The sequence below is a fragment of the Typopeltis vanoorti genome, chromosome 3, assembly GCF_054136105.1.
Source record: "Typopeltis vanoorti isolate ZY-2024b chromosome 3, IOZ_Tvanoo_1.0, whole genome shotgun sequence".
Lineage (NCBI taxonomy): Eukaryota > Metazoa > Arthropoda > Arachnida > Uropygi > Thelyphonidae > Typopeltis > Typopeltis vanoorti.
In genome coordinates this window covers 97,413,326-97,433,797 of record NC_143551.1, presented here as the reverse complement: position 1 = coordinate 97,433,797, position 20,472 = coordinate 97,413,326, and the positions used below count along the sequence as shown (strand labels likewise).

The following is a 20,472-nucleotide window of genomic DNA, read 5'->3' as shown; positions in this document are numbered from 1 at the left end:
CAGCACTATTTTCTTTCGAAATGCAGTTATTTTCTCATTCATTGTTAAAATGTTACCTTTTCCTTGAAGAGACAAATTAAGCATGTTTACTTTTTCAAAAATATCAGCTAGGTAGCATAGTATTAATAACCACTTATCATCATTGAAAAAATCTGCAAATTTCTTATCTTTATCCAGTAGGAAAATGCATAACTCATCTTTTAGTTCTACAACTTTCTTAAGCACTTTTCCTTGAGATAACCAATGAACCTCCGTGTGGTATAGAAGATTTTCGTGGATACTGCCCATCTCTTGACATAGTACTGTAAATATTTTACTATTCAAAGGCTTCGGTTTTATAAAATTAACTATATTGATAACATTCTGCAGTATTTTGTGTATATTTTTTTGCCGCATAATACAATGGATGAATTTGACATGTGGTGCTATTTCGGTTACTTTTCCTTTGAATCCTTTCTTTGTACCAATTAAAGTAGCTGCTCCATCGCCAGTTATGCTTAAACAGTTTTTCCACAAAATATTGTTTTTAACAAAGAAGTTATTTACTGTTGAGAAGATATCTTCCCCTATACATCTTTCCTGAAGTGCCTCACAAAAAAGTAGCTCTTCGTGTAATTCATTATTAAAATAATATCTAGTAAATACCAATAACTGAGACATGTTGGCAACATCTGTGCTATCATCAAGCTGTATAGCAAATTTCCCACATTGAGTCATTTGTTTTAATAATTACTTCTTTAAATTATCTGCAATGATTTCTATATCTACCAATAGTATTTGCTGATAAGGGTATTTGCTGATGAATAGTATTTGCATTTTAGTTTATCTGCATATTCTTTTCCATGGATTATTTCTACCATTTTTATGGTGGTTGGGAGTACAAGTGTTTCCCCAATGGTGTGTGTGGCTTTTGGTCTTTTGCAATTAAGAATGCAACCTCAAGAGATACCTCTAAATATTTATCGTTAATTTTAGTGAATTTTTTTAAGTTGCTGGATGAATTACATGTCTTCAAATATCGTTCAAAGAATTGTAAAGATTTGTGTTCATGTTCAGGATGTTTAGTTTTTAAGTGTCTTACTAATAATGATGGTTTCATACTTCCATTACATAGCGTCTCATGACACAATACACATGTAGGACGAGGTTCATTGTTGACTATCGTCGATGTAAATCCCCATTTCAAGTAGTCTTCTTGATAACTTCAAACTTTCTTGGGCAAGGTTTTGTTAAGTTTCAGATTAATGTTTTTATCAGTTAATTTGACTGATAACGAACTTGTCTGAATAGAAGAATTAATCCTATCTTTTCCTTGTTGTTCGTCTGATGTAGAAGTACTATCACAATTATCTTCAATTCGCAGTTTCTTTGGAGGAAATTTTTTTAACCATTTATCCATTTTGTGAGGGTTAATTTGTAAAATTTATATATAATTCATTTACTATTGATAATATCAAACACTTTTAAAAAATGCAAGCAATTTTGATAATATTAATTCACTATTTCTAGTGTAAACGTAAAAGTAAGCACAAAAAGGCATTGGAATTGCACAGAAAATATATACTAAAAATCTTTAAACGTACTACTAATAGTCAAATAATTAATACAACTGTGGTGTCATCTGTAGATAGCAGGATAACTAAGCAATTTTCCTTCTCTAGTTGGGCTTGTCAACACTAGGATGCTCTACAAACAATGGCAATGATAAGAAGTAAGAGATTTACTCCATAGTTTTAAAAAACATGACAGCTTTGCCACGGACGATTATGTGTGCAAAGTCACCCAATGTGCGCTATCCTGTAAATTTAAGTTTACAGGATCTTTATAAATTCTTTGTCTATATTAGATATATGTTTAATTGATGAAAGAAAGTAATATTCTTTATCTTTAATTAATTACTTAATTTTTTTCATATCAATATAAAACTTTTTTGACGTACCCCATGTATCGACTCGCGTACCCCCCCCCACCCCTGGGGGTATGCGTACCACACTTTGGAGACCACTGCTCTAGAGATCACACATGGAACCTTTTCAAGCCACTTCATGTCTTCAATAAGCAGTGTAGTAGTCTTACATGAGGTAATGAAAATCACTTACCACCACTTAAAAACCACAAATGTCCATGCTATAGTGGGATTCAAAGCCACAGCCTACTGGCTGGAGAGAAGAAATTCTATACACTTAACCAATCAGACTAGCTTAGCATAATTTTTATTAATTTTATAATTTATTTTGTATTTTTATTTTTACATAGTGGAAATCCTGTTCTAGAGACAAAACATGGAACATTTTTTAAGCCACTTCAAGCCTCCAATAAGTGGAGAAGTGGTCTTGTACCAAGTGATAAAATTCATCTATCATCTGAAGACAATCACAAACATCCATGTATGGATGCATTCAGTGTATGTTCTTTTGGCCAGCTTGCCTATTTTGTGCAATGAAAAACCTGAGCTTCTGGGTAGAAAAATCCCACTGCCCCTGCATGAGACTATAATTCACCTTCAGCTCAAAAGCCTTATAAACATTCTTCATTTCCTGGATAGGATTTGAACCCAAGTCTTTCCAACCAAAGAGCATCATTAGGAAACTAACTGAACTATGGATGCCCGTATCTGGTATTTTCTTTAATGTTTTATTTACTTGTTTACTTACTTATTCTTTTTATTCTGCTAGGTGACAGACAGTTATAAGGTAAATTTTTTTCTTCTTTAATTGTTAACCAAGTTTGTAATATGTTAATTCACTGTACAGGGATAATGAATACATTGGAAAAGTCTGCAATACAAAGAAACTTGCAGCAGGGCAGAGTTTTGATTTAAGAGAGCAGTTAAACTGTTGTTTTATAAAAGGTGTAGAGTGAAGAAAGTTTTTTTTTGCATAAAAAAGGGGAGGATTTAAGATAAGTTCAACAGAAGCTTTATAGAAGCTTGGGGATGGGTGCAACAAAAATTCTAAAAGGACTATCAAAAGCCTATTGTCTACAAATAGACAATAATCAAATACTCATGCCACTAGATTGCCATACTATGTGCTTCCAAACAGTGATTAAAACATTAAGTTAAATTTAATTCATGTTGCTTCTGATAAAAACTTTTTTTTTGATAACTTCAGACCCTTGCATATCAACCAACTTCTGGTAGATATGCAAGATTTCATCTAATTGTTCTAATTTTCATTACTGCTATATTTTAATTATTTTATAAAATGAAGTCTGATGGAATATGCTAATATATTTAAAAGTAAAATTTTAACTTAAAATGAGAAGAAAACGTTATCCTTACTTGCAAATGCCAGTATCACACTTTCCATGTCCTGAACACATATTTACACATTCATGTCCAACATATAGTTGACTGATAGCCCATGTTTGTGAAACTTTAAATCCTTCAAGCTGAATCCAGCGAAATCGTGTAGCAGCTGATCTATAAATATATAAAATCATATTTATTGAAGTGCATACGAAAAAAAAAATAAAAAAATTTATTCCCACCAAAATTTTCCCCACTAAGTTAACAGTAACTTATAAAAATTATAGTAGAAGGATAATTTTTTCCACAGGTAATTTTATTTTATTCATTTATTTTTATTTTGGTGAACTTTATTTGCTACAACATATTCTAACGTATTATTATTATATGGTATCTCCATGGAGTCTGGATACTTGTTGTGGGATACCCACACTAATGTTTACACATGCACACACACACACACACACACACACACACAAAAATCCATCATAACTCTCCTTAAACTCATTTACAATCAGAGCACTCACCACTATTCTGGCAATTTGTTTGCATGTTCATCATTCTCCATACAAAAAGTCTATTCCGCTCACTCTTACACATCTTCCATGGATGACTCCTAGTTCTCTATTTATTATAGGTTCAAAAATTTCTTTTGAACTAATTTTAGAAAACTCGTTTAATATCTTATAAGTTTTTATCATGTTCCCTCTTCTCAGCCTGTCAGTTAAACTTTGTAACTCACATGCCTTCAACCTATTCTCATAGAGAATATTGCACAGACCTATCACCAGCTTGGTCACTCATCTCTGAATCCTCTCTAGTAATGGATGATCCACAACAAACCCAAGTGACCAAATCTGTCAAGATGTGGCCAAATCATGGCCTTATAAAGAGGGATAATAACTTCCCTATGTACTTCCCCTCTTTTCTTGTTAGCATGTTTTTCAACATGCAAGTAATCCTTTGAGCTATTTTACCAACTTTTGCCATATGCCCTCTGAACTTCAACAACCCTTTCTCCAAACATCTAACTCCAAAACTATTCAAATGTAGTCCATTAGGCATATATAAGTCCTTTCACCCATCAAATATTATCCTCAAGTCCCGAGTCTCATCAATTTCCTGCAATCCAGGTGATGATTCTCACTAAACATCTAACTTCAAAACCATTCAAATATAGTTCATTAGGCATATATATATATATGTCCTTTCATCCATCAAATTCAATCCCATCTATCAACTGTACACCATTCCTCCTGCACAATCTCCTCATTGACTCATCAGCAATCATGGCCATTCTTCTTAACTGTGTTCTATAATACTGAGACAGCAGACTCACAATCTTTACTTTTCTACTCTTCATTTTCACTTCTTTCAACAACTCTTTTGTATCCTTTCTCACTGCATATTTCTCCCTTTTCAAATCATTTATGCTTGTCCAAACAATCAACTTTTTTTTTACATTGCTTGTGGTTGTTCAGGTTTTATAAGAGATCCTATACAAAACTGGCTATACAAAGGTAATATTACCTATGAAGACCAGAATAGATTTATTAAGAGGGCATTCTTATTTCAGTAATCTGGTTGCCTTTTATAATAAAATAACAAGAGCAGTCAATGAGGAAAAGGCATATGCTCTCATTTTTCAAAGACATTTGATAGGATGCCACATGATACTTGATATTTGAGTTGAAAGTTATGGTTTTTTTTTTTCAGGCTGGTGGATCAGATTAGAAATTGGATTGGAGACTGTTACAGTTCAACCTTTATGTCAATAATATTGCCACTGAATTACAAGGAGATATTCATTTGTCTGCAGATGATGTGAAACTTGGATTATTATTAGTAATTGTAGTGATGATTTTGTGGCTGTTCAGGAAGATTCAAATAAGCTGAAAAGGTGAGCAAATGAATGAGAAAGGAAAGTTTAATACAGATAAATGTAAGGTTTGGAAATTTGGGATTCGCAGATTGGAAGACTGCATACCCTCTCTCTCTCTCTCTTTTTGGTGGAAGTATACTGGAAGAAAAAGCAGAGGAAGCACAGAATTTTGGGGTGATGAACTCCTCAGAAGATATATTGCAAAGGTTGTGAAGACAACCAAGAGGATTGTGGCAGTACTGAGTAGGATGTTGACCAACAGAAATTAGGGATGGTAGTTCCACTGTATTCAGCACTGATTAGACTACATCTGGATTAATGTGCTTAGATATTGACTCATGGATTTGAAGGGGATGAAGTAAATGTATAGAGTTACAGTGTGTTAGATAACAAAAATGATAATGGGACTGCAGAAGATTTCTTATGCGTACAGATTGAGGTCTGAAGAATCTTTATCAACAGACAGATGAACGAATGGTATGATTGTGAAATTTAAGCTTTCAAAAGGTATATGTTAGATTGGCACTGGAAAATTTTCATAAGTAGAAAACAGGGAAGAAACAAAGATAAGAGGACATTCCTGGAGAATGCTAAAGGAAATTGTGACTAGGAGGATAAGAAGAAAGTTTTTTGCATGGAGAGTGGCAGGGGCATGGAATGCATTGTCTCCTGGGGTTTTCAGAGTGCAGATAAAGAATAAATTTAAGTGGCATGACAGACACTGCATCAGACATCCCACAATGAGACTTGTGACTTCATGGAGGTGCGAAATAATAATAATAATAATTAAATATGAAAACAAGACTATAATTTCTTGCCTAGATTATTGTGTCTTTAGTTTATCCCAATTGCAAATAAAGAAAGTTTGCTGAAATTAGCAAAATATTTCATGCTTCAAATTTTTCCTCATGATTATATTTTGATCTTAAAACAATCAAAGGAGTGTTTGAGGGAAGTAATGGCAGACTGCATACCTAGAGTAAGGAGAGTAAATCAAGTGGAAGTTAAATGAATGAACATCATCATTAAGCTAGAGCTGCAAAAAAAGAAACAATTGTTGAGGGAATTTATGGAGAAAGGTTACCCACAGGCACATGAACAGTACAAGGCACAGGCCAGAAGGGTAACTAGTGTGGAAATAAAGGCAAAAGCAGATTATAAAAGGAAGTTAGTAATGCAGCCTAAAGAGAATCAAAAACAGTTCTTTTCATATGCTGCCAATAAAAGAAAGAATGTATATGGTAGAATGATTTTAATGAATGCCGATGGTAGGGAGGTAACTGAATCAGTTGAAATAGTAGAATTATTAAGTGAATACTTTGCAAGAGTATATCATCCAAGTGGTGATATTGCAGGAACGAGAAAGCCAAAGGCTAATATGGGAACCGAGGTAAATGAAATAAAGATGCGTAGCGTATTACAGAACCTTAATGTGCATATATCTGTGAGATTGGATGGTATACCAGCTCGAGTTTTACGTGAAGTGGTGAGGAAATTGTCAGTGCCCTTGACCATATTGTTTAATCTAAGTTTCAGCTCAAAGTTAGTCCCGAGAGGATGGAAAGAGGGGAAAATAGTTCTATTGCATAAAGGAGACTCCAAGACTGATGTAGAAAATTACCAGTCAATCAGCATATTAGGAGTCGTGACAGTATTGGAGAAGTTGGTCAAGAGTAAAATACAGGAATGGATAGATGGAAATGGGATATTGTTATTGGGGGGGGCAGCGCAGCATGGTTTTGTGAAGGATGGGTCATACCTCAGTAACTTGATGACATTTTATAATACGGTGGCAGCTGAACTGGAAAAAGGTAATGGGTTTACAGTGATATTGCTGGACTTTGCAAAGGCATTTGAAAGGATACCACATAGAATTCTAATTCATAAATTGCAGGAAATGGGGATGGATACAATGTTGGTGAAGTGGATAAGAGGGTGGATGATGGAGAGATATCAGAGAGTAGCTTATTCAGGAATAGAATCCAGTAGAAGGCTTGTGACTAGTGGTGTGCTACAGGGTTCTGTTCTTGAACTGCTGCTGTTTAATTTGTTCATTAATGATATAGGAAAGGATCTGAGGAGAACTGTTCAGTTGTTTGCTGATGATGGAAAGTTGGGTAGAGCAACAGTTAATACAGATGATGTCAAAATTTTGCAGGATGATTTGGATAGATTGGCAGACCAGGCAAAAGAGAATGGATATCAGTTTAATGTGGCAAAGTGTATGATTATGCATTCTGGGGTGAAAAGATTACCAGCTGTATACCACATTCATGGAACTGTACTCCAGGAGATTGACAAAGCTAGAGACTTGGGAGTATTAGTGGATAGGAAGTTAAAGTTTAGGGGGCAAATAGCAAAAGTGGCTAAAGCAGCTCATCAGATCACTTGGTTACTGCAGAATACTTTGATGAGCAGAGACAAGCAGGTTATTGCATTATTGAGCCTTGATAAGATCCCATCTTGACTACTGCATGCAGATCTGAGCACCAGGATTTTTTGGTGATGAGGAGGACATGGAGAGGATCCAGAGGTGAGTGACCAAGATGGTAGCAGGTCCATGAAATGAGCCTTACGAGAACAGATTGAACATTTGTGGGCTACAAAAACTGGTTTGAGACATACAAATTACTGAAGGGTTTTTTGTAAGATTAATTCAAAAGAAATTTTTCAGAACAGGTCTGGTGGTGGGAGAACTAGGGCCATCCATGGAAAATGAGTAACAGTGTAGTTAGCAAGGGTGTCATTGGAGAGTAGTGAATGAGTGGAATTGGTTGCCAGAGTCTGTTGTGGATGTCATGACTGTGAATGAGTTCAAAGCAAGTATGATACATTCTTCGATGATATTGTTATAGGCAACTCCTTGGAGTTGTCCATAATAATAGTAACAATAAAAATAAATAAAAGGGAGGATTATATACATACAATCATACTAAAATCAGTCAGAATTTTTCTCAGGTACCCAAAAGAGATAACAGTGAATTTTAACTGCTAGGCAATACCACAGCGTACTTATGTTATGCAATTTATGCCTAAGTTTATAAACTAACCTGGTATAATAAGGAAGGGGTAACATTACTCGACTAATAGAATAATAGACATCAGCACTGTAGATGCTAGCCTCGTAGTAATCACTACAGTCTGCATTTGATGGCAAACATTCTTCACGAACTAATGACCAAGTTTTTCCCATATCAATGCTGTATTCCAGTATCACTCCTATTAGATAATAAAAGTTTTAAAAGCTATTCTAATATTCACTATTCATGAATAACATTTAAACTCCATAAAATGAAAATAAAGCATGCAATATAAAATTCCCAAATCCAAATTATTTAATTTTTATATGCAATGCAACTTTTTTTTTTTGTGAAAAAAATTATGTAATAATACATAAGAAAATGGGATTTTAATTGTCTAGAGTAGTGGTTCCCAACCTTTTTTTCCACTTGTGTATCCCTTTTAAACCCATTTCTATGAATTGTACCCCTTGTTTTTAAAATAGCAGTGATTCAAACTTAACCTTTATTGTTCCATAACTAACGTTTTGCATTTTGTTTACTTTACTTGTTTTTCGTGTACCCCTGAATGGCCCATCACGTACCCCCCAGGGGGGGGTGTACACATACCACCGGTTGGGAACCGATGGTCTAGAGCTTAGTTTAAACTATAAGTCTTTTTTATGATATTTTGCTTAAGTTAGAACATAATAATCCTAATAATCATTTTGTGATGTATACCTATACCTTCATGGGGCATACATATGAGAGTCTAACACAATATATCATCACTAGTGTCCAAACAACAACAACATGGGGGATTAAATTAAAGAGACGCCAGGAAATTACATTCTGGCATCTCTTTAATTTAATCCCCTTTAATTTATAAGAAAACAAAGTTTGTACACGAAACCTCAAATAAAGGTCGAAACCAGTCTGGGTAGTGGTCCTTCCTAATGCATAGCATTATACATCTGTAAGAATATGTGCTTTGCATTATGGGATACCAAGGCAACTGATATGAAGTCATTAGCCTCTACATACAAGTTGCCCTCTCATGAAGTTACTTCATGTGTAAACTTTGTTTGCTTATATTTGAATAATGGATGAAACCAAGAATATAATTTCTTGGCATCTTTAATTTATAATATAACCAAGTGGAAAAACTTTCAACAACTTGGGGTTGCAATGCTTTGACTCTTGGAATAGCAACCCTAGCTCTGGTCTTCCCAGCAGAAGTATATTACTCACCAGTTCAGAGCCAAAGTCAGCACATGACTCTCATGGACACAGAGCTGAACATAACAATGAGAACCATCTCTGGTACCTTAAGATCTACTCCTCTCTCCCAAGGTTGCCTGTTCTTTCCCAAATCACTCCTCCATACTGTTGTGTCGGAAAAAGTGCCAACTCACTTTTAATGAGTCATCCTATTTCCGACCCAACATAAGGTAACGTTAAAAACCATGGATATGGACACGCTTATGCCTCCATGAAGAAAATGTGCATCTTGGTAATTCAGAACTATGTCTAACCATTTTTCTAGTAGATATTAAGTGAATTTTGAGAAACCCATAACTTAAATAGATAATAATTGTGGATTATTTAACAAAGGAAGATTATGTATAGATGCTGAAAGATGTATATAAGATGACATATGTATTGAGCCATGTCAAAAACAGTTCGGAGCTGCGGTGACCAATCGGCCACCGCTATGTGCATGATGTAGTCACCAAGAGAGAGCACTCACATTAGCTATATAGGTTTCGGCGTGGAATTCAATCGCTCTCTTATTTTCTGTTCCTGGTTTCTGATCCAAGTGCTGGATAGCTGTGAAGCTTGCCACTATACCCAGCAACATTCTCCCATTGCTGTACGTGCCTCGTCGACAGTAACCATAACTGAGGAATGCGGCCAGAGTTCCAGAAAAGAGCCGTTGGTTAGCCATGCCAACGTATAAATCAGCGAAGAGGTGAACCTCTTTCAAAAAGAATAGAAGTATGTCGCAGACGCCATAAGAAATATACGGTGAGGAAACCCGGAAGTCTAATTAAGGAAGTCTCAATAACTACCAGAAAAGCAAGAATGGTAAGGCGCAAGTTTTCGTATTAAAATTGAATAATAACCAAAGAGGGTATAGGAATCAGAAGGTTAAGGAGCTCCATATAGTCAACTTCTATTTTGTATCTAAAGAACTGTTTTCTTTTGGACATTTTTGTTTATGTCTAAAGAGCAAGTGGCACCCTAAGCTTAAGCTGAGCCGGGAACCAAGGTTTCGAACTGTTTATGTTGGAAGAAACATTTATATCATTGTGTTAAACTTAAATTTGAATATTAACTGAATTTTGGGGGAGGATAAAGCCTGAGCATAAGAGAGAGGATATTATCCCATGTGAATTTTGCAAGACGGAGTACGTCTGATATGCTCCATACTAGGATTGTAGAATGTATCTATGTGTATGTGTTATTCCTATATATGGGAACTGAGCACTCTGTAAGAATTAACCGAGCCTGAACGTAGTTACACTAAGAAGAATATGAGATTGCTAGTATAAGATTTTAGAGTAAACCTTTTGGATACATTAACTTAAAAGGGGGGGGGGGGAGTTCAGACTCTTTAGAATTGGAATTTCTAACTAAAGTGTATATATGTATTTGTCTAAATAAATGTATTTCTTTAATTCAAACCACATGATTCTGTCATTGTTATGAGAATTGAGTTACCACTTATTAAATTTCGCACCATGCATAATTAGTAGGGGAATCCATTAGCAACTAAGAAAGGGGGACCATGACTGCAAACCACTTGATCCCTATATTGTTTTTCAGTAGTTTTAAATTGTGTGTCAGAATTCAATTGCTGGCTGGCGCAGTCGACTTAAAAGAATATAAATTTGTCGGCAACAGAATAGCTGAGAATAAGTAAGATAAGTAAATAATATAACTAATAATAACAGGGCTAGTCAGAAGATATAACAATACTCAGAAGAGAAGAAGCTACCATCAAAGAAATAAATGAAATCAGAAATAACATGAACCTTCCTATATATCAAGATATTTTTCCATCTCCAGATCTCCCATTTAGTTTGTGTCAATACCAAATAATGGTCCCCAGGACTGGTGGAGAAGATTTAGAATGAATTATAAACTAAAAAAGAATACAAGTTCCTAATCATGGATCCAATCAAAATCAATGACCCAATCTACCTCAACACCTCTGGAGTCAGTTAAACAGATTTAGGACTGGAAAAGGCCACTGTGTCCATTAACTACATTTGTGAGGAATCTCAGTCACCCTTTTGTGTGTGTGTGTGTGTGTGTCACTGCGCAGAATGAATGTCCCACACACACACACTCTTTTCCTGAAGGCTTCAGGAGTTTGCATTTACTCCAGGACAGTGCCAGTAGCAAATGCAAATGTATATAGTTTTGCTCATTAATCTCATGTATTTTGACCTATATGCTAAATAAATAAATAAAATAAACAAATTTTTCAGGACTATTAATTTTTTGTTTGGCTAATTTTTCATCTTCCATTCTGTTTAAGTCACCATGAGAACTAGATAAGCTCTGTTTAAGCATCCTTAAACATTAAAAATGTTAACTTATTTTTTCATATCTTTATTAATTGGGCTTCATGAAATGCATATGAACTTATAAGAACCATTTTGCCATCTGTGTGTTCATTCAATTGCAAGATATTCTAGGCTTCTCATAGATGGATTTAGCTTAATTTGGTATTTAAAATCCATTCAAAATATTGCTAAGCCCCACAGTCTTTGTTTCAACTGGACCATATGATGTGTTAAATAATTTAGAAGACATGGTCAGATTCTGGATGATTGAAATACAGATGTCATAGTGCCTATCTATAAAATGGTAAACAAAACTGAATGTGAGAATTAAACAGGATTTATGCATGCATACTTGAAAGAAACTACAAAAAATTGTGGAAAAGAAGCCAAGAGAAGATAGGGGTTGTCAAGATTAGATATTCACTTTAAGAATTTCTCAAAATTATTTTAATATAACAAGGATTTTTATTAACTTTGGATGATCTGAAAAGGCACATGAGGTGCTTCTACTCTTCCATTGCTTTCAAACTCAGCATAATGTCACATTCACAAGAATAAAATCTCCTTATCAACTGCTCATCTAATATCTCAACTATATCATCTGCACTGCTTATACATTTCATGGTCAATATGATGCATTAACAGTTCTATAGCAACATATGACCAAGTGTTTTATTTTATTCACCACTACCTCACACAATACTGCTTTAAAACTACTGCCACTATTTCCTTCTTGCATCTTTTCTATCATCAACAGCACTCCACGTGTTTTATTTATTATTATTATGATTCAGGCCTCCAATGAGTCAAAAGGCTCATCGTGGTATGATGGACTTTGTGTTTACTAGAAAACACAAAGTCCATCATACCACTCCTTGAATTCACTGACTGTTCATGCTCTCACCAATCTATCAGGCAATGCATTCCACGGTTCAACCACCCTCCATGCAAAGAAACCACTCCTCACTCTCTTGCTCACAGCTTCCTTTCATAACTTCCAGCGATGGTGCCCTCTCCTTGCTCCTTCCTCCTGTTCCGCCAAGAGAAAGAACTCCCTGTGTCAATCCTGTAACTACCTCTCAACAGTTTAAAAGTCTCAATCATATAATCTCTCCTTCTTCTATCTACCAAACTCTGCAGTCCACATTCTCTCAGCCTGTCCTCATAACAAACATTGTACAGCACAGAAACTATCTTTGTTATTTGCCTCTGTACCTTTCCCACACTTACCATATATTTTCGCGTATAATGCGAACTAGAAGTTTTGTTTGAAAACTAGCCCTAAAATGCCGTGTCCACATATAATGCGATCTGTTAATCTTGTTCCCTAACATTATAAATTAAACAATATGAATTAATGAGAGAAATATTTATTTTAAAACAAAATGTCAAAATCCTTTAAATTCTTTTTCATCTTTTGAGTCATCAAACATTTCATTTATAAATTCATCTGTAGGCATTGCGTCATCAGTGTAGCAGTTGTCATTATCATGCTCTCCATTTTGTTGTGCATCATCCTCGCTTTCGTATATGACGTCATCTTCGGATCCATCCATTGAATTACTTATTCCACAGTTAAGAAATGAGCGTTGAATTATTTCAGATGGTATCAAATCCCAAGCTTCTTTAACCCAGCTGGTAACTAGGGTGATCTCAGGCTTCTGAAAATTCCCATCCTTTGTCATCTTCACCACACCAGATGACGTCCATTCTCTCCATTTTTCACGTAAGTGATCTTGAAACGGACTTCAAGCTGACATCAAGCGGCTGCAAAACGGAAGTTAGACCACCCGGTATGACTGCTACGTCCATACGTAGCTCACGTGCTTTCTCTTTGCTTTCTACCATTAAATGCGCCTGGAACATATCACAGACTAGCATGCTTTGTTGACGTAACAAGCTGCCTGGACGTATATTCCATACTTGATCCAGCCACAATTGTACACCTTCTTCATCCATCCAACCTTTCTGATTGGTGCAAACAAAGACACCTGGTGGAAATTTCATATACTTTGGAATTGTATTCCTTTTAAATATCACTGTCGGCTTTAATTTGGTTCTGTCTGCCATGCATGCTAGAACAATGGTAAAATGCATTTTTTCATATCCCGTTGTTTTCATGAGGACACTCTTTTCACCAACTGAGTTTACTGTTTGATTCCAATGGGAAAATGTGTTTTTTTATGTCCCGTTGTTTTTATGAGGACACTCTTTTCACCAACTGAGTTTACTGTTTGATTCCCAGGCATATTAAAGTACATGGGCTTCTCATCCATATTGCCTATTTGGGAAAGTTCATATCATGACACTTCCATAATTTTATGATAAATTTATGGAAGGACTCCATTTTTCTTCAAGCTGCTTTGGTAACTTCTGCAATTTTTGTTCAGTGTCATAATGTTAATGCTTTGCATTCCATAAATCTGTTGCACCACCCAGGCGAAGCAAGAAAAGATGTCCTTAAATTTACCATTCTTGAGTTGTAGAGCTCGAAACCGAATTGCATTTCTTGTTACTATAATGCCATCTTGTCGTTGCGTCAAAATCCATTCATTTAGCTCTTCTTCGAGTTCTGGAAAGGATGCTACATCTCCATGATAGGCACGTTTTGTTTTGGAGATTTTTTTCAAGACTGTATTTTTTGCTTACGCCAAAGTCCAATATTACTCTCTGCTACACCAAATTCTCTCATAGCAACACTGTTATTATGTTCTTCTGCAAACTGCACGACACTCAATTTAAATTCTGCTTCAAAAGATGAACATTTACGTTTCTGTTGGCTCATTTTCAGGCTAGGTTTGTTTAACGAATAATATTTAAAATGAACTGTGGTTAAACCGATATAACTGTGCTAATATCCCGCCAAGGGGCGGGATATTAGCACTACTTACATTACTGGCTTCATGCGCAGATACAATGCATGCTCGGTCCCCTGAATGCGAGTGGGTCAAGTAGATTTGGTTGCATAGGCATTAGGTAGTATATATTGTGTGTGTGCAAGTCTAATAGGAAGTTATATTTTTAAGATCCACATATAATGTGAAAACAAACTTTAGACTATAAATTTTTTGCATTATATGCGATAATATACAGTAATTTATCCCCTTCAAATTCTGAGGGACCAAATTTGAGAATAACAGCACAAGTGTGGTCTGATCAGGGCTCTACACAATGGAATAACAACTCTTTTATCTCTGCAAGTCAGCATCTTTCTCAGTATTGCAGCAATCCTCTGGGTTACGTTTACCACCTTTGCAATATGCTCCCTGAATTTCAGTTTTTTTATCAATCATCACCCCCAGATCTCTTGTCTCCCCTACTTCCTCCAATACAGCTCCTCGAACAGCATCCAATGATGTGTCCCAAACCTCAAGACCTTACATTTTGCTACATTAAACCGATATCCCCATTCATTCGCCCATCTGTCCAGTTTATTCAAATCCTCTTGCAGAGCTGCCACATCTGCACTATTACTAATAACCCTTCCTAGCTTCACATCATCTACAAAATACTGAATATCCCCTGCAATCCACTGACAATGTCATTGATATAAAGGTTAAACAATACAAGTCCCAGTACTGAGCCCTGTGGGTCCCCACTTGTAACCTTCTGCCTCCTTGATAGTGCCCCACCATACACAACTCTCTGATACCTATCAGACAGCCAATCCTGAATCCAGGTGACTGACCAGTTGCCCAGTCCTGAAATTGCTTCAGGTGCAAACTTTGTTTGCTTACACTTGGATAAAAGATTAAACCAAGAATATAATTTCTTGGCATCTTTAATTTATACAATAGAGAATGTTGGTGCTGGTAGAATAGCCTCAAAGACATAGGGATAGTTGTTTGTACACAAATGTAAGGAATATTCGAAACAAGAAAGCTGAGTTTATTGCATTTATTGAGTCAGTATGACCAAACATAATTGGAATAAGTGAAACTTGTCTGAGAAGGATGTGATGTCAGGAATAGAAATGGAAGGAAACATAATTTTTCAGAAGGATATGTTAAAAGGGGATGGGCTGATGGGGGGAAGTGCTGTTCATGATTGCAGAGGAATTGTGCCCACAAAGTGTGGAAGTTGATAGTGTACACACAGATTTTGAATCTATGTGGTGTGAAGTTGCAATTAAGAAAGTAGGATATCTGGTAGGATGCTGTTAAACATTTCACAATACTGATTGTGAAATGTTTAGACAAATGGCTTTGGCACATGTAAAAAATACGAAGGTGATTCTGATAGGAGACTTTAATTACAGGAATATAGAATGGAAGGAGGAGTTAATATATGGGAACAAGGAGAGTGAGTTTGTTGAATTTCTGACTTTTATTATTTAAAAGTCAGAAATATCTTACTGACATTTAAAGTAAATAAAGGGTTAAATATCTTCAGCAGCATGTGACTGAAGCAAGTAGAGGCTTTAATGTTTTGGATTTGGTGATTACTTCACAAGATGTAGTTGTCAATGAGGTTTGACACTGCCACTGGTTGGTGAGAGAGTGATCATGAGGTACTTGTTTCAGAAGTGCTGAAACAAGAACAGGTTACTGCCAAAAAAGGGATATATGTATGGAAGTAAAAGCAGATGATTACAGGAAACTCTGTAACTAGTTAGCATCAATATATTGGGTAGATTAGCTGAGCAGAAAAGATGTTGACAGTGCATGGAAATTCACGAGGCAGTATCTGATACAGTACAGGCAATGTATAACTGCATACCAAGGATAGAATTGGAGTGAAATGGATGAACAGTGAACAAAGAAAAGCAGCTGTGTTGGAAAAGAAAATGCTATGGAGAAAGTACGAGACAGCTGGTGGTGATCAGATCCATGCAAAGTATAAAGTGTAACCTAGGAAGGTGAGGAGCATGGTAAAGAAAGAAAAGGTGCAGTATGAGAGGAGATTGGGTGATCAGGCCAAGGTTAACTAAAGGAAATTTTTTCGCAATGTGGGAAGCAAGAGAAACAATAATTATGGCAGGCTGACACTGGTGAATAGTCATGGCAGCAGAATACAATTTGCAAAGGATATAGTCGAATTACTGTATGAGCACTTTATCAGTGTATATCATACTGGTGAAAATGATGCAGTGAAATATAGAAGCGAGGGCAAGTATTAAGAGAATTAGAAGTGAAAGAATCAGAGGTGTATCAGATTTTCATTGGGTTAGATGTTAATAAGGATGTGGGAATGGATGACATACTGCCACATACTGTTAACAAATTTGCACAACAGTTGGCTATAACCTTAACCTGGTTATTTAATGAAAGTCTTGCAGTGGGTAGGGCTCCTAAGGAGTGCAAAGAAGGCAAAATATAGTACCACTCCAAAAGATTCCAATTATATAAGATGTGTATGACGAACAGTGTCTCAAAAAAAAGAGGGTAACCAGTGGCATACCCCAGGTTCTGTTCTTGAGCCCCCCCCCCCTGCTGTTTAACTTGTTTGTAAATGATATATCATGTGGACTGATGGGGATCTTCAGTTGTTTTGCTGATGATGCAAAGTTGGGGAGAATTATAAGTAGCACTGCTAATGTTAATTCCCTTCAGGAATATTTGAATAGACTTTTGACTTGGACAAAGGAGTGGGGTTGAGTTTTAATATTAATAAGTGCAAGGTGTTGCATTTTGGAGTGCAGAAATATGTCTGTGTACTATGTTGATGGTACAGTACTGCAGAAAGTGGATGAGATTCGAGATTTGGGAGGGATGGTTGACAGTAGACTGAAGTGTAGAGGAGCATGTGTTGCAAAGGCTGCACATCGTAGTGCTGCTATTATAAGAGGTACTCTAAAAAGCGGGGATAAGGAAGTGGTTGTGCCATTGTATAAAGCACTGGTCAGACCACACTTATACTATTGTGCTCACATTTAGTCACCTCATTTTCAGTGTGATGTGGAAACACTGGAGAGCATCCAGAGACGAGTGACTAAGACAATATCGGGACTTTGGAATGCTGGCTATGGAGTGGGGGTGATAGTGGATAAGGATGTGAAATTTAGGGGACACATAGCCAAAATTGTGAAGACAACACAAAGGCTTCTGGGAATGATGTGGAGGACACTGACTTGTAGAAGTTGGGAGATTCTTGTTCCATTTTATAAGACAGGGTTTCCCAAACTGTGTTCTGTGGAACATTGGTGTTCTGCGGAAGGTGAATAAGTGTTTCACGAGACGTTCTCCTGGAATTTGTCATTTTAGTTTTCTAAGCATTTTTCATGAATAAATATTTTATAGTGGAAATATTCTGAAGAGAATAATATTCGTGAATATGTCAAAAAGCTCAGACCTAGAATGCCTAATGACATCTGTGTAGCAAATGTTAGTAACCAAGCCGTGTATTTTTAAACATGGAAGTATTCATGAATTATCGTTAATTTTCATACATCGAAATCTTTCAACATTGGGAAAGGGAATACCACTGTTTATGACCGGTCATAAAAATTGCCTGCAAGCTGATTACAATGGGCGGCGTATCCTGTTCTCAAAACCGAACGAAATAACATCTGTGTAGCAAATGTTAGTGACCAATCAGCAAGGAAGTATAAAGAAAATTTTTCCACTGAAATTGAAGATCAAGGTAGTCTGTATCTGGTTCTCAGATCTAGTAATACTGAATACTTTCTTCACAAGTTCGTATTGTAGAGTGAAAGTGCTTGTTTCGAAACCGTAGTGCTGTGATTTTTTAAAAGTAATAGGCCTACAGATTTAAATTTTAATATGAATAAGAGACAAGGGACTTTGTTTAATTTTGGTGTTAAGAAATCTCTTATTGAAGGTGTTTGTGACGCAACAGATAGTGATTCATCCATATATATCAGAGTGATGGAGATGATGCTTTGCCAATTAATTAAACATCAATTAATCGATCATTAAATTTATAATATTATTAGAAGTACTTACGAGTGAATGCAGACTTTTTCTCCTGTGTGCTGGTAGTTTTCCCCTGCTTTTGTACATCCTGGAGATCGCTTATTGAAGGTGTTTGTGACGCAACAGATAGTGATTCATCCACCTCTAGCCTATCTCCAAGATGTACAAAAGCAGGGAAAAACTACCAGCACACAGGAGAAAAAGTCTGCATTCACTCGTAAGTACTTATAATAATATTATAAATTTTTGGTTATCAGAATGGAATATGTCAATGAAAATCAGCACAAATTAATTTAATGATTATGTTTGATGTTTAATTAATTATTAATACATTACAAAATAACCAAGATGTTCCGTGAAAATTTCAGGATTTGTGAAGTGATTCGTTATCAGAAAAGTTTAGGAAACGCTGGTATAAGGCTTTGATTAGACCACACATGGACTATTGTGCCCAGATTTGGTCACCTGGTTTTCAGAAGCATGAAGAGATGTTGGAGAGGGTTCAGAGGCGACTGACTAAGGTAGTTTCTAACCTCTGGAATGTCGAATATGAGATTGAGAAGATGCAACATGCAGAGTATGGTGGAGAAGGGAGATATGATAGAGACCTACAAGTTATTAAGGGGTTGTTATAGGATCAATGCTGGAGAGGTTCTACAGAAAATAGTGGGAGATCAGGGGAGAACCAGAGGTCATCCCTGGAAGTTGTATAAGGAGGGTATGAGAAGCAGGTTTTTTTTCATGCAGAGAGTTGTGAATGATTGGAATGCCTTGCCTGAGAGTGTGGTGTCTACAGAGAATTTGAGTGTGTTTAAAGCATGGTACGATGAGCTGTGTGTTTGATAAAAGGACTTCCTAGATGAGTCTTTGACTCCAATGGGTCTTGGATAATAATAATAATAATATGTGGATTGCAGAGTTTGGTGGATAGGAGGAATAGAGGTGATATGAACAGAGGCATTTAAGGTAGTGAGAGGATATTATTGGATTAATTCAGATGGGATTATAAAAAGAGTAGAAGGTGAGAGGGGAAGAATCAGAGGCCATTCCTAGAAGTTGTGTAAGAATGTGGTGATGATGGGTGTGAGAAATAGATTTTTTACATGGAGAATTATCAGTGAATGGAAAGCATTACCAGACTGTGTTGGTAATGCAAGGAGTGTTAAGATTTTAAGATTTGGTCTGATAAATATGCTGTCAGTTGAACGAACCTCTCACAATGAGTCTGCTGACTCCATGGAGGGTACAATAATAATAATATCATTCATAATTCGTGTTCTCCATCTCCTCTCATCACTGTGATACCTGGGCAACACACTGACTACTTTTCTTATTACGCTATTATCTTATCCTTCCCATCAACCTCCAGATATCTAATAATACATACTCCTTATTCCTGGTCAAGTCATTTCTTCCTACTACCACTACCAACTCTTTTGCTTGTCTATACCTCAATTGCTTCAATCACTGTATTCTTTTTATCTCTAGGAACACAAACCTTGTGCATCTTCTTGTTTACCACACCTCTAATAATTGAATCTCCAAACATCACTTATTAGCTCTTTCATTCAGATATTATTCATTTCAGCATTCTTCACTCTAGCATACATATCCACAATTTTCTTCATTTCATTCCACATCTGCTTCATCTCTTGCCTCATCTTCAGCAACTTGACTTTCAAATCATGTACCTTTTTTGCTATAATTTTCTCTCATGATTTTACTGACTTGAATAGATTGCATGAATGGACAGGTAAGTGGAACTGTCAGTTCAATGTTGCAAAGTGTAAGATTTTGAAAATTTGGTAGGCAATGATGGAATGCAGAGTATAACAGACAACTTCCTCTACCTCCTTTAAAGTTTCCCCACCAAGTGGGGAAACTTTAAAGG

At 36.1% G+C, this 20,472-nt stretch overlaps 1 protein-coding gene across 1 annotated transcript in view; it reads right to left on the bottom strand.

Moving 5' to 3' along the window:
* LOC150108407 (reelin-like) overlaps positions 1–20,472 on the bottom strand; it is a 920,570-nt gene that overhangs the window by 219,263 nt on the left and 680,835 nt on the right. Inside the window, exons 45-46 of the mRNA XM_090390755.1 lie at positions 8,183–8,351; positions 3,284–3,424 (exon numbers count right to left, since the gene is read on the bottom strand). Coding sequence (XP_090246881.1) covers positions 3,284–3,424; positions 8,183–8,351 — 310 coding nt within the window. The remainder of the gene's footprint in view (positions 1–3,283; positions 3,425–8,182; positions 8,352–20,472) is intronic.